The 13108-nt window shown below is 44.7% G+C and overlaps 2 protein-coding genes across 2 annotated transcripts; one reads left to right on the top strand and one right to left on the bottom strand.

The window, feature by feature from the left end:
- The first annotated feature begins 5738 nt into the window (after nucleotides 1-5738).
- Nucleotides 5739-9236, top strand: LOC120664764 (farnesyl pyrophosphate synthase-like). Its single transcript, XM_039944096.1, has 12 exons — nucleotides 5739-6004; nucleotides 6598-6622; nucleotides 6711-6826; nucleotides 6920-7006; nucleotides 7125-7241; nucleotides 7321-7409; nucleotides 7608-7659; nucleotides 8014-8109; nucleotides 8197-8241; nucleotides 8337-8426; nucleotides 8495-8566; nucleotides 8850-9236. Exons 1-12 carry the CDS (start codon nucleotides 5861-5863, stop codon nucleotides 8976-8978), a joined length of 1062 nt encoding a protein of 353 aa, XP_039800030.1. The 5' UTR covers nucleotides 5739-5860; the 3' UTR covers nucleotides 8979-9236.
- A 192-nt stretch (nucleotides 9237-9428) lies between these two features.
- Nucleotides 9429-12735, bottom strand: LOC120664765 (protein ANTHESIS POMOTING FACTOR 1-like). The gene is made up of 9 exons (XM_039944097.1): nucleotides 12513-12735; nucleotides 12324-12424; nucleotides 11529-11702; nucleotides 11345-11444; nucleotides 11096-11212; nucleotides 10872-11009; nucleotides 10660-10741; nucleotides 10099-10148; nucleotides 9429-10026 (listed from the first exon to the last, which is right to left on the bottom strand). Exons 1-9 carry the CDS (start codon nucleotides 12585-12587, stop codon nucleotides 9907-9909), a joined length of 957 nt encoding a protein of 318 aa, XP_039800031.1. The 5' UTR covers nucleotides 12588-12735; the 3' UTR covers nucleotides 9429-9906.
- Between the last annotated feature and the right edge of the window lie 373 nt (nucleotides 12736-13108).

Here is a 13108-nt window from a genome sequence, read left to right on the forward strand (position 1 = left end):
TGCCGCTGCCGTCGGCGAAGCCACCACCGGCCGCCACACCAGCCTGGGGGAGGCGGTGGCCGGAAGAGCCGCGCGCCGATCGGGGCAGATGTAGGACATGTGGCCCGTCTCGCGGCAGCGGAAGCACCGAGTGCTTGACTTGCAGAACGCTGCCCGGTGCCGTGAAGAGAAGCAGTTGAAGCACTTCCCTCGGAGGTCGACCGGAACGGGCCGAGGAGGTCGCCGCTCGGCGCGACGTGCAGCCAAACGCATCTTCCGGCTAACCGCGGTCACCCATCCGTCGGCGTCAGTCCCCGGGATTGACGACCGGCGGGCTTCCAGCCGCACCACAATCCGAGGCCCTGCATGCCGAGGAAGGTCCGACGGGGACGATGGCGTCAGGCACGGTGGGGTAGTGCATGCGGCAATGCCGTGCAGTAGCGCCTCCTTGAAGGATAACTGAGAAGCACCGCCGGATTTTCCCGAAGGAGGAGTGTCACGACACCAGCGCTGGGCCTTGCTGCGCCCAGTCGGCTCGCAAAAGGGTGTGTTCCGCGCCGGAGAGGTGGTGGGGGTGGCCACCGGGCTCGGAGTGAGCGTCGGCGGGAGGGGAGTGGCCGCCGGGTCCGAGATGAACGGCGGCGGGAGGCTGGTGGAGGGGGCGACGGCGTCGGGGAGGAGAGGGGGTGGGGGAGGCGGACGGTCCATTTCACACCCGTTCCCTATAATTCCACTGAAGTTATAGATAGTAGAAAGTTCCTCTGACAGTATCTCTTATGATACTTCTCTTTCTTTTTTAGGTTCTTCTTTTTTTTCATTACTTTGGTCTTCACTTTTTGTATTTGATTAATGCCTTCTATATACCTTGGTCACCATTTTCTTATTACAAAAAATAGAGCTGTGTGAAGATCCAGATATGGTTAGAGAAGCCTTACACTTTAGGAGGGAGAGAAGGCTGGGGCTAGTCCCCCCTATCCTAGCTTTAGTATTGTTATGTGTAAATGCACTTCTCTGTTTAGATTCCTGCTGTACAAATAAATAATATCTTCCCTGCTTAGATGTTCCATTACAAACATATAAATTTGATATTTACTTCTACCGGGGAAAAAAAATAAGAAAAGGACTATTTGACATATAGAGAATATATTAACACTTCCAGGTGAAAGCTTGCTATTTGACATAGTATTATCCTTCTACTGGATAGATATCTCCGTAATATATTGCATACCATCTCCATTTCCTTTTGGTTTCGGACAGAGAAATACCTGGGAGGTCCCTCGCATCTCTGGTCCTCCACATGTCATCCGTGTTCAGCAATAGTGCTCAAAGTGAATTGAAGGATTTTAAACTGAACGTAAGCAAGGGCATGACTTAATTCGGCATCTTCTATTATTGATGCCAACTCATGGCCTGTTTTGTTTGCTCAGTCGTATTTCAACTATGTAGGAGTTTTCTACAAAGTGTTATCGGTATGCAATGCTATAACAGTTCTTGTCTCTTCACTATCCACTATGAAATTGTATTTTCTTGCTGAATGTCCATGTATACTGAACCACATATGTGAAAAATTTATTACATTGTGATGTGTTGCTGAATTTGCAAAACACAAAGATTTTTTCCCTTTGTGCAAAACACACATTGTGATTGTGGCAGCTGACAAGGGAGGGTCTGCAGGATTATAGCTTCTTGTGCTTATGGCCTATAGTTGTACCGCAGTCACGGGTTATAAAACTACTGCTATGTTTACACCATGCCGTCCCCCACCATGGTCTGAAGTAATACATCATATGTAGCGTAATGGTACATCAAGAGATATATGAGTAGTACTATAGCACGCAGGTCTCACTATACCTTAATTTACTAGGTGATGAAGATACTGAGTGGTACTATTACCAGAAAACTGGTCTATGGTTGCAGGCAGAGGGTTTTAAACGGATTGTGACAATGTTCTAGTGCTCTATATTGTGCCGAGCTGCTCTACAAGACTACAATGGTTGGAAGGCTGCTAGAAAGTTACTGGACTCAACAGCTGGCGGGAAGTTTTTCCAGCGAAAAGCATATCTCCGATCGTTCAAATCAAAAGATGATATCCTCCCACTATTTATCATAAAAAAACAACAGCATCGTCATGTTTCAGACAAGTATGAATTAAACTGAATTCTGCCTTCTACTTCATGAAAGTCATATCACACACTGTTTCACACTAATCAAATGGAAAAATCACTTGCAGGTGATCTAATCACCGCATGATATTCTACAACCACCAGAAGCTCCAAAAAATTAGAGATGCTACATAACCTACTATCCGCTAGAATATTTATGTCTAATAACGTTGTGCTCAGCTTACTTTTGCCTTGATCAGACATCAAAGTAATACCTAGCTATATAATTTATTAATACATAACTGATTACAAATAAATGCTACTGTCACGTGGTACTTTAGCTTAAAAAAGTCCGGGCGCGCCAAAGCGCGTGCAAAGTACTTGTTAATTTTAATACCCCAACAAGGCACAACTTCCGGTTTCGGTTTACATCCCTGGAGTGTGACCCATCGAATGGAGTTCTAGCTAGCCTACTGAACCGAGATGACTACCACACTGATTCCATTCATCATGAATAGGAACCTTAAAAGGGATTGTCTAAGCATCGCTATCTCGAGGTGAACGTGCATGCCACAATAATAAATTTTTAGGAAGGTTAAAATCAAGTCAAGCCACCTGTTATTAACATAGCAAAAAGTGCTTTGGCTTTCAGCTATACTTTTCACTTCCATATTGAGTGGAACCCACAAGAACCAAAATTAAATGCAATTCCATTCAACTTTCTCTGTCATGAATTCTACATGCGTGTTGAAACGCTGCCTTGCATGGACCCATGTCACTGCTACATACGAACATTGAGTTTTATATTTGTGGCACCATGCTCAAATACTCATACCGTAATTTATTTTGTAATCAACCACTAGCTATTTGTACTAGCATAGGTGCATTTATTCCAAACATGATAAATCTGAACCTTAAAATGCGAGTGTCTAAGCATCACTATAGATAGGATAGAGGTGAAGATAGACGAATCACAGATCAAATTTAAGGAACATCGGATCAAATTTAAGGAACATCGAAACCGAGGAAATAACAACCATGGTGTGTAACACATCTAAGCCGACTTACATATTGAGTATGGAATCTGAGAACTAAAATACAATTATATATTGTCAACTTTCTCCCTCATAAGTTTTACATGTGTGTTGAGCCACTGCTTTGCGTGGACCCACATCACTTTTTTTTTGACAGGAAAACCCACATCACTTATACTTACAAAAATCATATGTTTATTTGTTGCATGAGTGCTAAAATACTTATCTTAATTGTAATCAACCAAAGAAATCCACTAACTCTCGACCCTCTTTCATATCTAGTTCAACATGTTGAAAACTAAAATATAATTTTGATAGTCAACCTTTTTCCTCATAGTTTCTATACATGTGTGGACCCATATGTAATATGTCTATTTTCTTGCATTGGATGCTTACATATCGATACCATAAGTGTTACTAACCACTATTCATACCCCAATTGTAATGGTGGTAACCACCTTCTCTAAGCCTTGAATCAATTTCGATCATGATAAATCTAAACCTTAGAGGATAGTATCTAAGCATATTATAGATGGGACAGAGGTGAAGATGCACTTATCGTCTTATTGCATTGAACATCAAAACGTGAGTAAGCGCTAGCGTTTTGGTAGGTTGCTAAGGAAGTCACGCCACCAGTTTTCACTACGCCGAAAGCCCCTTTAATCGGAGGGTGCCGAGCAAGTCACGTCACCAGTTATCAATAGAGCAAAAACTGTTGTAGCTTTCGGGTTCTTTTTTTAATATCTCTAATGGGATCCAACCCAGAACTAAAATACAATTCCAACCAATTTTGCAGCCCACAGTGCGCGTGACTCGGTGCTTCGGGAGGCGTGTATCCACATCCACGTCACTACCGCTCATAGGAATAATTTATTCATTTTATTACACGTATTCTCAAATAATAACCGATTTTATACATTTGTTTAGTCTGTAACCTAGCCTATAACCTCTTCAACGTACAGTAAGCGTGCCCCTTAAACAAAATATGTCCAACCACTTTCGTAGCGACCATACATGTAACATGTGATGATGCGGATGTGTGCTATCAAATGCTTAGCTAGAAAAGTCCCGTCACGACGGCGTCAACCCGATCTCCGATATCTAATTCTAATCACGTGGCCACCCAGCTAAGATATTCTGACAGGGGCAACCGCATCGCGAGACGATGCTGGAACCAAATCTGATTCAGAGCTTAAAAAAACCTCGGGCTCGGGGGCTCTAGGCGCCCCATGCCTTGCCGCCACCAACCCCGAGAACCTGAACCCGGGTGGCAGCAGATCTGGATCCAACACGCGTGCCGCGCCCGCGCCTGTTTGGTTTTGTTTCCCTCCGTCGTCGTCCCCCGTTCGTTTGACCTTGGTTTTTTCAGCGTGCCAGTGAATAGTGATATTTTGACTGTGGTGTCAAATAAAATCAGTTTACAAAACCAACTTCAGAATCCCCGTGCTAGACTACTAGAGTAGACCTGGGCATCCTCCGGGCCGGGTCGGGTTCGGGTCGGGCCAAAAAAAGCCCGGTGTTTTTTCTAGCGGCCCGTGCCCGACCCGACCCGGTGGCCGGGCCGTAAAATTGAGCCCGCACCCGACCCGACAGCCAGTCGGGTCGGGTCGGGTCGGGCCGGGCCTATGTAAAATGTCGGGTTCCTTCGGGTTTTTCGGGTTTCGGGTCAAAATTTTTAGCCCGTGCCCGGCCCGTCAGTCATACCGGGTCAAAAATTTTGACCCGAGCCCGCCCATCAAACTCTTCGGGTCGGGTCGGGTCGGGCTATTTTCGGGCGGGTTGGGTCGGGTCCGTCGGGTCGGGCAGCCCATGCCCAGGTCTATGCTAGAGACCCTGAAGAATCTAATGAGGCCTTTGACTGTGCGAGTAGAGGATGGTTACTGTAGCATTACTGTAGCAAATCATCGATTATTTACCGTTATTAGATTCGTCGCGAAAAATTACACCAATTTCTAAAAAAATTTTACAAATAAATTTCATTCAATCCTTCATGCGGGGAAAATTCTCTTCTCGCTATAGGATTCTAGCGCGCATCCAAACAAACAAGAACTTTGTCCCTTGGCCCCGATCCAAACCAACTCCCTACTCGCGCTCGCGCACCACCACTCTGCCCGCCTGCCAGCAGTGTCGCGCTTAGACCTGGGCATCCTCCGGGCCGGGTCGGGTTCGGGTCGGGCCAAAAAAAGCCCGGTGTTTTTTCTAGCGGCCCGTGCCCGACCCGACCCGGTGGCCGGGCCGTAAAATTGAGCCCGCACCCGACCCGACAGGCAGTCGGGTCGGGTCGGGTTCGGGTTGGGTCGGGCCGGGCCTATGTAAAATGTCGGGTTCCTTCGGGTTTTTCGGGTTTCGGGTCAAAATTTTTAGCCCGTGCCCGGCCCGTCAGTCATACCGGGTCAAAAATTTTGACCCGAGCCCGCCCATCAAACTCTTCGGGTCGGGTCGGGTCGGGCTATTTTCGGGCGGGTTGGGTCGGATCCGTCGGGTCGGGCAGCCCATGCCCAGGTCTAGTCGCGCTCGCGGCTCGCGCCGTGCGTGCCCTCCCGGTCCCCTCCAGCTTTGCCGTCGCCGTTGCCATCACCCCCACCCCCGCCCCCGCCCTAAATAAAGCCGCGTCCCGCGTTGCCTTTGGTCTCCCCCACCACCCCCGCCTGCGCAGCAGCGGCGTCACACTCGGCTCCCCTCCCTCAATCGCTCTCGCTCCTCGGCCTCGGCCCCCGCCTGCTTCGCCGGGGAGAGGAGGAGGCAATGGCGGCGGGCGGGAACGGCGCGGCCGGCGGCGGCGCCGACACGAAGGCGGCGTTCGCGCAGATCTACAAGACGCTCAAGGAGGAGCTGCTCGCCGACCCCGCCTTCGAGTTCACCGCCGAGGCGCACCAGTGGATCGACCGCGTAACCATCCCTCCGCCCTCCTTCCTTTTCTTTCGCTGCCTCCTGGCTTGATCCTTGTGGCGCGGGGGGTTCCTTGCCCCGTCGCCGCGGCAGAGCGAGTCCTCCCCAGGCTCCGCTAGATTCCAGCCCGGATCGGCGGGCGCTGTTTGCCCGAGCGACGCCGGGCTCTTGTGGGAGTAGAATTAATTTGGTTTTGCACGTGGACGTGGGCGAGTAAATGAGGAAGAAAAGCGCTGGATCACGGGTAAATAAATGAAGCAGGATTAGTACTCTTGGAGCTGCTTACTACTGCTGCTTAGTTTTTACGTGGGCTGGAACGGATCAGCAAGTACGGACTGAAAACTTCCCCTTCAGTTGAGCAGGGTTGACTGCTCTGCTGATGCCAAACGGACGTGAACTGCAGCTAAAACCACAGCCGAGCTCATAAGCTCTGCAGTTGAATGTAAACAGTAGTACCAGTAATTAATGAATATAGACACTTAAAGGCGGATATTGGGTCTTTATAAGCAGACTGCTTACGGTTAGTTCTGTTAGCTAGTACTTTTGATGTGCGTCGCTTATTTAACGTTTTCCTCATCTTCTCCCTTGAACAGATGATTGACTACAATGTACTTGGAGGTGAGGAGATTATTCCGACTTGCTTACTTTTACATCATATATGGGAAACTAGTTACAGTTCTGATTCATAGTTGTTGTTCAATGGCAGGAAAGTGCAACCGTGGGCTCTCTGTGGTTGACAGCTACAAGCTGTTGAAGGGTGCTGATGTTCTGGGCGAGGAGGAGTTGTTTCTTGCTTCCACTCTTGGCTGGTGCATTGAATGGGTAATGTTTCCCTCTTCACCTCCTCGGTGTTGTTACGAACAATAGCTAGCTGTAAAGCAACCAGAGCTGACCAAATCTCTTTTGTATTTACAGCTTCAAGCTTACTTTCTGGTGCTTGATGACATCATGGATGACTCCCACACTCGCCGAGGCCAGCCATGTTGGTTCAGGGTGCCTCATGTTAGTTAAACAGAATTCTGAATATTCTGCTTGCCCTTTGTGTAGTAATTTCAATGCTGACCACTTCCCAATTCTTGTCTGTTAAGTAATATCTAAGATGCATTCTCTTATGCAATAGGTTGGCTTCATTGCTGTGAATGATGGGATTATCCTTCGCAACCATATTTCAAGGATCCTGCGGCACCAATTTAAGGGCAAACCTTACTACGCTGATCTCCTTGATTTATTCAATGAGGTAACTCTGATGTACATCTATATATAGCCCAAGCTTTAAGATTATCACAAGTCCTAATTATGTTTTTTTGTTTTCCTAGGTTGAGTTCAAGACAGCTTCAGGACAGCTGCTTGACCTTATCACAACTCATGAGGGAGAACAAGATTTAACAAAGTACAACATAACAGTGTAAGTTAATACCCAATGACTTTCGGACATCCTTTGTTTGTATATTCAATTATCACACGAACAAAGTATTTTTCTCATATTGTTGTGCTTAGCTTTGCAGAAATGCATTTTTTGTATTCATTAGCATATCTTTGTTAATTCTGATTCTGGCTGTAACCTTTATTTAATGTTGATTCCATACAATTGGAACTATTGCAGTCACCGGCGTATTGTTCAATACAAGACAGCCTACTATTCATTTTATCTGCCGGTAATTAACCTTCTGTTTCTATTTTTTTTCATATACTATTTTTCTTGTATACTATTCATTTTCATATACTATTTTTTCATATACTATTTTTCTTGTGATGGATGATTCGGTTAAGAGAGACCTTAAGGATTGGAATATTTCTAAAGAGATAGCTTTGGATAGGAGCGCTTGGAGACTAGCTATCAATGTGCCTGAACCTTGAACTTATTTCTTTCGGGTTTCATCTCTAGCCTACCCTAACTTGATTGGGAAAAAAAGACTATGTTGTTGTTGTTGTTGTACTATTTTTCTTGTGATCTCCATCTAGATGATCAATACAGGCGCATTGTTAGTAACATAATGCTTTAACAAAAGGTTGCATGTGCACTGCTGCTCTCTGGTGAGAATTTGGACAACTATGGTGCTGTAGAGAACATTCTTGTTGAAATGGGAACGTACTTTCAAGTCCAGGTAACGTTTTGTCTGCTCAGAAGAATATGAACCATTCCCTGCCACAAGCATTACTCTCTTTAGCATAATATGATTGTTCCCTTGCAGGATGACTACCTAGATTGCTATGGTGACCCTGAATTCATTGGCAAGGTTAGTGCATTTATGCGTTGGATTAGCTTCAGTGAACATCTTGTCATATCGAAAGTTTTTCTTTTGTTCTTGTTATCTGATCAAGTTTTATATAGATTGGAACTGACATTGAAGATTACAAATGCTCCTGGCTAGTTGTGCAAGCTCTCGAGTGTGCTGATGAGAGCCAAAAGCACATTCTATTTGTAAGTAATCTGCAAACCACTTTCTGATTCTTTTGAGGACTGTTGTCTAAACACTTAATGTCCTGCAGGAAAATTATGGCAAGAAAGATCCAGCCTGTGTGGCAAAAGTGAAGAATCTCTACAAAGAACTCAACCTAGAGGTTTGTCTTTACTTTTTACCATTGATGGTGCTTTGTGTTCATCTGTGGATTCACTGGATTGTTATTGCTTGTTCAAGTAGGGTTACTGTAAAATGATATTTTCATATTATCCTCATTTTGATGGCTGATCTTAGATGTATGTGGTACTGAAATGGTATGGATGAAGTAGCAGCTACATGGCTGCACGTTTTTTGTTACTTCCCGTAGTCCAAAAATACGTGACATGCCCAAACACTAGAGGCCATGACCAAGTCTTGACATTTTGTTTAAAATTTTGTTCCAGGCTGTATTCCAGGACTATGAGAAGGAGAGCTACAAGAAGCTAATTGCCGATATTGAAGCCCAGCCGAGCATCGCTGTTCAGAGCGTGCTGAAGTCCTTCTTGCACAAGATTTACAAGAGGCAGAAGTAGGGTGCTCTTGGATAGGGAGCCAGCCGTTGCTCTATTGCATGCTTGGCGAATAACTGGAGTTCCTGTTCCAAGATGTGGCGCTTCTAGTTCAGAAATTCGATGTAGTATGAGGCACCTTGCTGCTCTGGATAATAACGAGGCAAGATGCTATTTCGGTTTGATGGACCGCATGCTGTAGACATTACATTGGTTGTTCCGTTATTTGGATCCTTTCAGGTTATTTGCTTCTCTCCTTTTTTATATATTTTTTTCTGTTGACACCACCCTTCAAAGTAAATTCTAAGCGTACATCCAGGATAAGCCTCTATTGTTGTCGAGGAAATTAGTAATAGAATCAGATGGAGTGGTGAAACTAAATTGACTTCGGACGCGATCAAGGAAGCCAATGATTATACTTTATGCATGCCTGCTGATGCTAGTCACTCGAGGAAGCAAAGGAGTGTAGGAAAATGCCGGCATCTTGTATGAACTTTATTGGAAAAAAGTGTAGTGGAAACAAAAGTTTCATTACAGGAGGGAACTTTACAAAACCTAAACCCCAGGAGCTTGAGCAACAAACATTACTTCTCACTCTACGGAATAAATTAAAATGATTCTCCAACATGTCCATGTTATATTAGTGATCCCAATAAGGAACCAAGTGAATGTGTTACAGCCTTAGGTGCTTCTTCTAGTCTTCTTCAGCTCGGATGATGCAGAAGTCCAGAGACTGTCAGTATGGGGGTAAATGATGCAGACAACTTTATGTGCGTTAACAATATAACCATACTACAAGTATCTGCTTGGAACTATGTCATTGTTTCCGCAGATGGTAATAAAACAAGTGATATTTCATACATGATGGCTGCCTTTTACACCAAAGAACAAGATATAAACATTTGCTAAGTCAGCATATCTGAAATTCCCCCTTTTTTCCAGGCACCTAAACCTAATTCGATTGGCTGGGAATCCAGAAGGTTAGGGCAGTTGATGCAGTTGCAAACATTGCTCGACGAGGGGCCCACTTCAAAGCTGTGATAGGACCAATATGACTGTTCCAACAAGCAATCTGCAAAAGAAATCTGACATTAAGACAAGCAACGAAACAATTTATATAAAAAGCCTAATTAAAGAAAAGCACCTCTTGTACTGTATTGATGTTCCAAGCGTGCAGTGTTCCATCACCAGATCCTGCAAAACCAAACATATTTCGTTTACACCAATAGCTTCACAATGCAACAGGTAATTGTTGCCAAGGTTGATTCATATGAGCATATAGGACACTACTTTGTGTAAGGAATGTGCCAGAACAATGCTTGCCCAACATACTACCATACCAAATGGTACGATGATAACTACTGCAATTTTTTATTGGTCATTAACACTTGAGAAGCAATATAATTATATAGGTGCCTCAATCATGTTAATAAATATTGATTTTTTTCACATGGTTGGTCATTGACAAAAGTTGAAGGCAAATAATATACTGGTGAATTCTTGTTACTTGCTAGATCTCATCAAAAAAGTAGATCCAACATATATAAAAAGGCAGAGTTGGAGGAAAATTAAAATTTGAGCAATGTTATAGGCCTCAACTGCAGGGAAACTATAAGGGAGGTTTTTCTTATGAACTAGCATATGTACCGGGATGTAGGCTGTGTTTTTCTTATGAACTAGCATATGTACCGGGATGTAGTTCTACCTGAAATTACATACTGGCCATCTGGAGTGAAAGCAGCTTCATTTGTTACATTGGGAGATGGTTCTAAACTAAAGCCACACTTCTGCAAATTACATTGGGGTATTAGCAAAATATCAACAATAGGATGTAAGGATATCAAATGGTAAGAGCAGGAACTGCGCACCACAAGGAATAGTATCTGAGGCAAAAGGAGTCATGATAATTTAACTGACCTTGTCCCCTCCATATGCATCCAGAACATAGATATGGTTGTTAGTGGTTGTCAAAAGCATAGACTTGCCATCATTGCTAAATTTGATGTCAGAAACTTCAGCTGTATCTCCGCCAACCAAGAAAGTATCAAATGGACCCTGAAATTAGATTTATATTCCTGAGATAAATATTTACACCCCTTCCACAAATATAGGATTCTTCCTGTATTATGTTCATTAGGCACCTTATCATATGATCGGGAATCAAATAACTTAATAGCTCCCCCTTCCATTGCTACAGAAAAAACAAGTCCTTGCTGATCATATGCAACAGAAGGCCTGCCTCGAAGTCTTAGTATGCCCTGAATGATAGATGGGTAAACAGGAAACATGAAAGATCTTAGAGGATAATAGTATCTTTCATCTGATAAATGTAAACTAAGCATATATGATTGCTATTGTGAGCTCAAGTTTGCTAAAGATTGGTAGCCAACCTGACAAGCATTTACACGAAGATCCCATATTCTGACACTGTGATCAAGTGATCCTGACATAAAGCTATCATTGACGGGTGACATACATAATGAGACAACCCTGAGATGAATAGGGAACACCACTCAGCATCTCCTAAAAATTTCTTGCTACAAACAAGAAACACAGACAGAAAAACAAACAAACCTGTCTTTGTGCCCTTTGAAGTATCTTAAGCAACGGTTGTCATACAATGACAGATAACGGAGTGACTCTGCAGACTCTAGATTGTATCTTGATGAGCATAAGATAGAACTCGGATGATGAGTAAAACAGACACGGTCAGCACCATGTTTCCTATGATATGTAGTCTTTAGCAACCTGAAACAATCGCCAGCAAGTTCTAGCACTGATTACTACAACTGTTGTAGATAGAAAACTTAAATGGTGACCTACTGAAAACAGGGAACAAAGCAAACTTCTATCAACCATGGAAAACAATAAAAGGACTAGCTTGATACGGTATCAAAGCTGAATTGCTGGATGAGCTGAGGATTTCAGAAAACAATAAGACTGAGCAAATGTTGCCTGACAGCACAAGTACATCACATCTCTAGCAATATGGTCAGCATGACAGAAAAGCAACACGAAGGCACTATCCATGTATATATATATATATATATATATATATATATATATATATATATCAAATGGGTTAAAACCGGCCATCAGCCAACATGCTGCATCTACGCATTGGGTAATTAACTTCAATAGCTTGTGAGGGCTCAGTAATATTGATTCTAGCATGAACATATTGAAAATCTGAGCCTCTTAACGATAGGGCACCCCGTAAAATCACATCTCAACACAAACTGTGCATCGAATCAATCGGTACAGCCAGCCTTTTCCCGACCAGATTTGGCAATCTCACACATCAGACTGAGACTCACATTACAACTATATCAACAAAGTTAGACAAATCAAGCAAGGCAGTGTGCTCACGTAGCGCTAGTGATGTTGTAGAGGCGTATGGAGTCGTCCTCGCTGGAGGTGACGAGGAGATCCTCCTTGCGGTGGAAATCGAGGCAGTTTATTTTCCCGGCCTGGAGCCGAATTCGAGCAGGCACCACGGTGAATTAGTGCGGAGCGGAAACCCTCGAGGGAGAAGGCGAGTTGGCGAATGGAACTCACGTAATCGGTGAAGACCGCGCCGATGGCCATGCCGTGGACGATCTCGTCATCCAGCTGCGATAACGCCGCCGCCATCTTGTCCGCAGTGGTCGCTGCTACAGTCGAGTCCGCCGCCGCCGCGATTTTCGATCTACTCGCATAGTCGCATCAATTTTTTTTTTGATAGAACGTATCTGTATTTAGATCAGGAAAACGTACAAAGACAGAAACACATACAGATACGCACAAACAGGATACACGGACAGCTGTCCCAACTAGCTTGCACAAAGGCCCCTAAAGAAAACAAAATTACAGTGAGGTCCCTAGCCCCTGTGTTTCCCGAAGCCGCCAGAGAGCTCCGTCGCAGACCACCGCCGGCGACGAAGACGTCGCGTCCGTCCTGGCGCAGAAGAAACTCCATCGCCCAAGGGCTTTGAATTGAGCCGCAAAAGATGAAGCCATCGCTGCAATTCCATCGACTGGGGACACACCCCGAGCTTCCCTGTGCCTGGACCAAAGCTCGCCGTCGGCCGACGCCGAGGGGGAATCGAGCTCGATCCACTCTCCATCCATCCGCAGAACCCACAGCCTCCGTAGCATCCATGAAGGTGAGAGAC

This window comes from Panicum virgatum, chromosome 3N (assembly GCF_016808335.1).
Source record: "Panicum virgatum strain AP13 chromosome 3N, P.virgatum_v5, whole genome shotgun sequence".
Lineage (NCBI taxonomy): Eukaryota > Viridiplantae > Streptophyta > Magnoliopsida > Poales > Poaceae > Panicum > Panicum virgatum.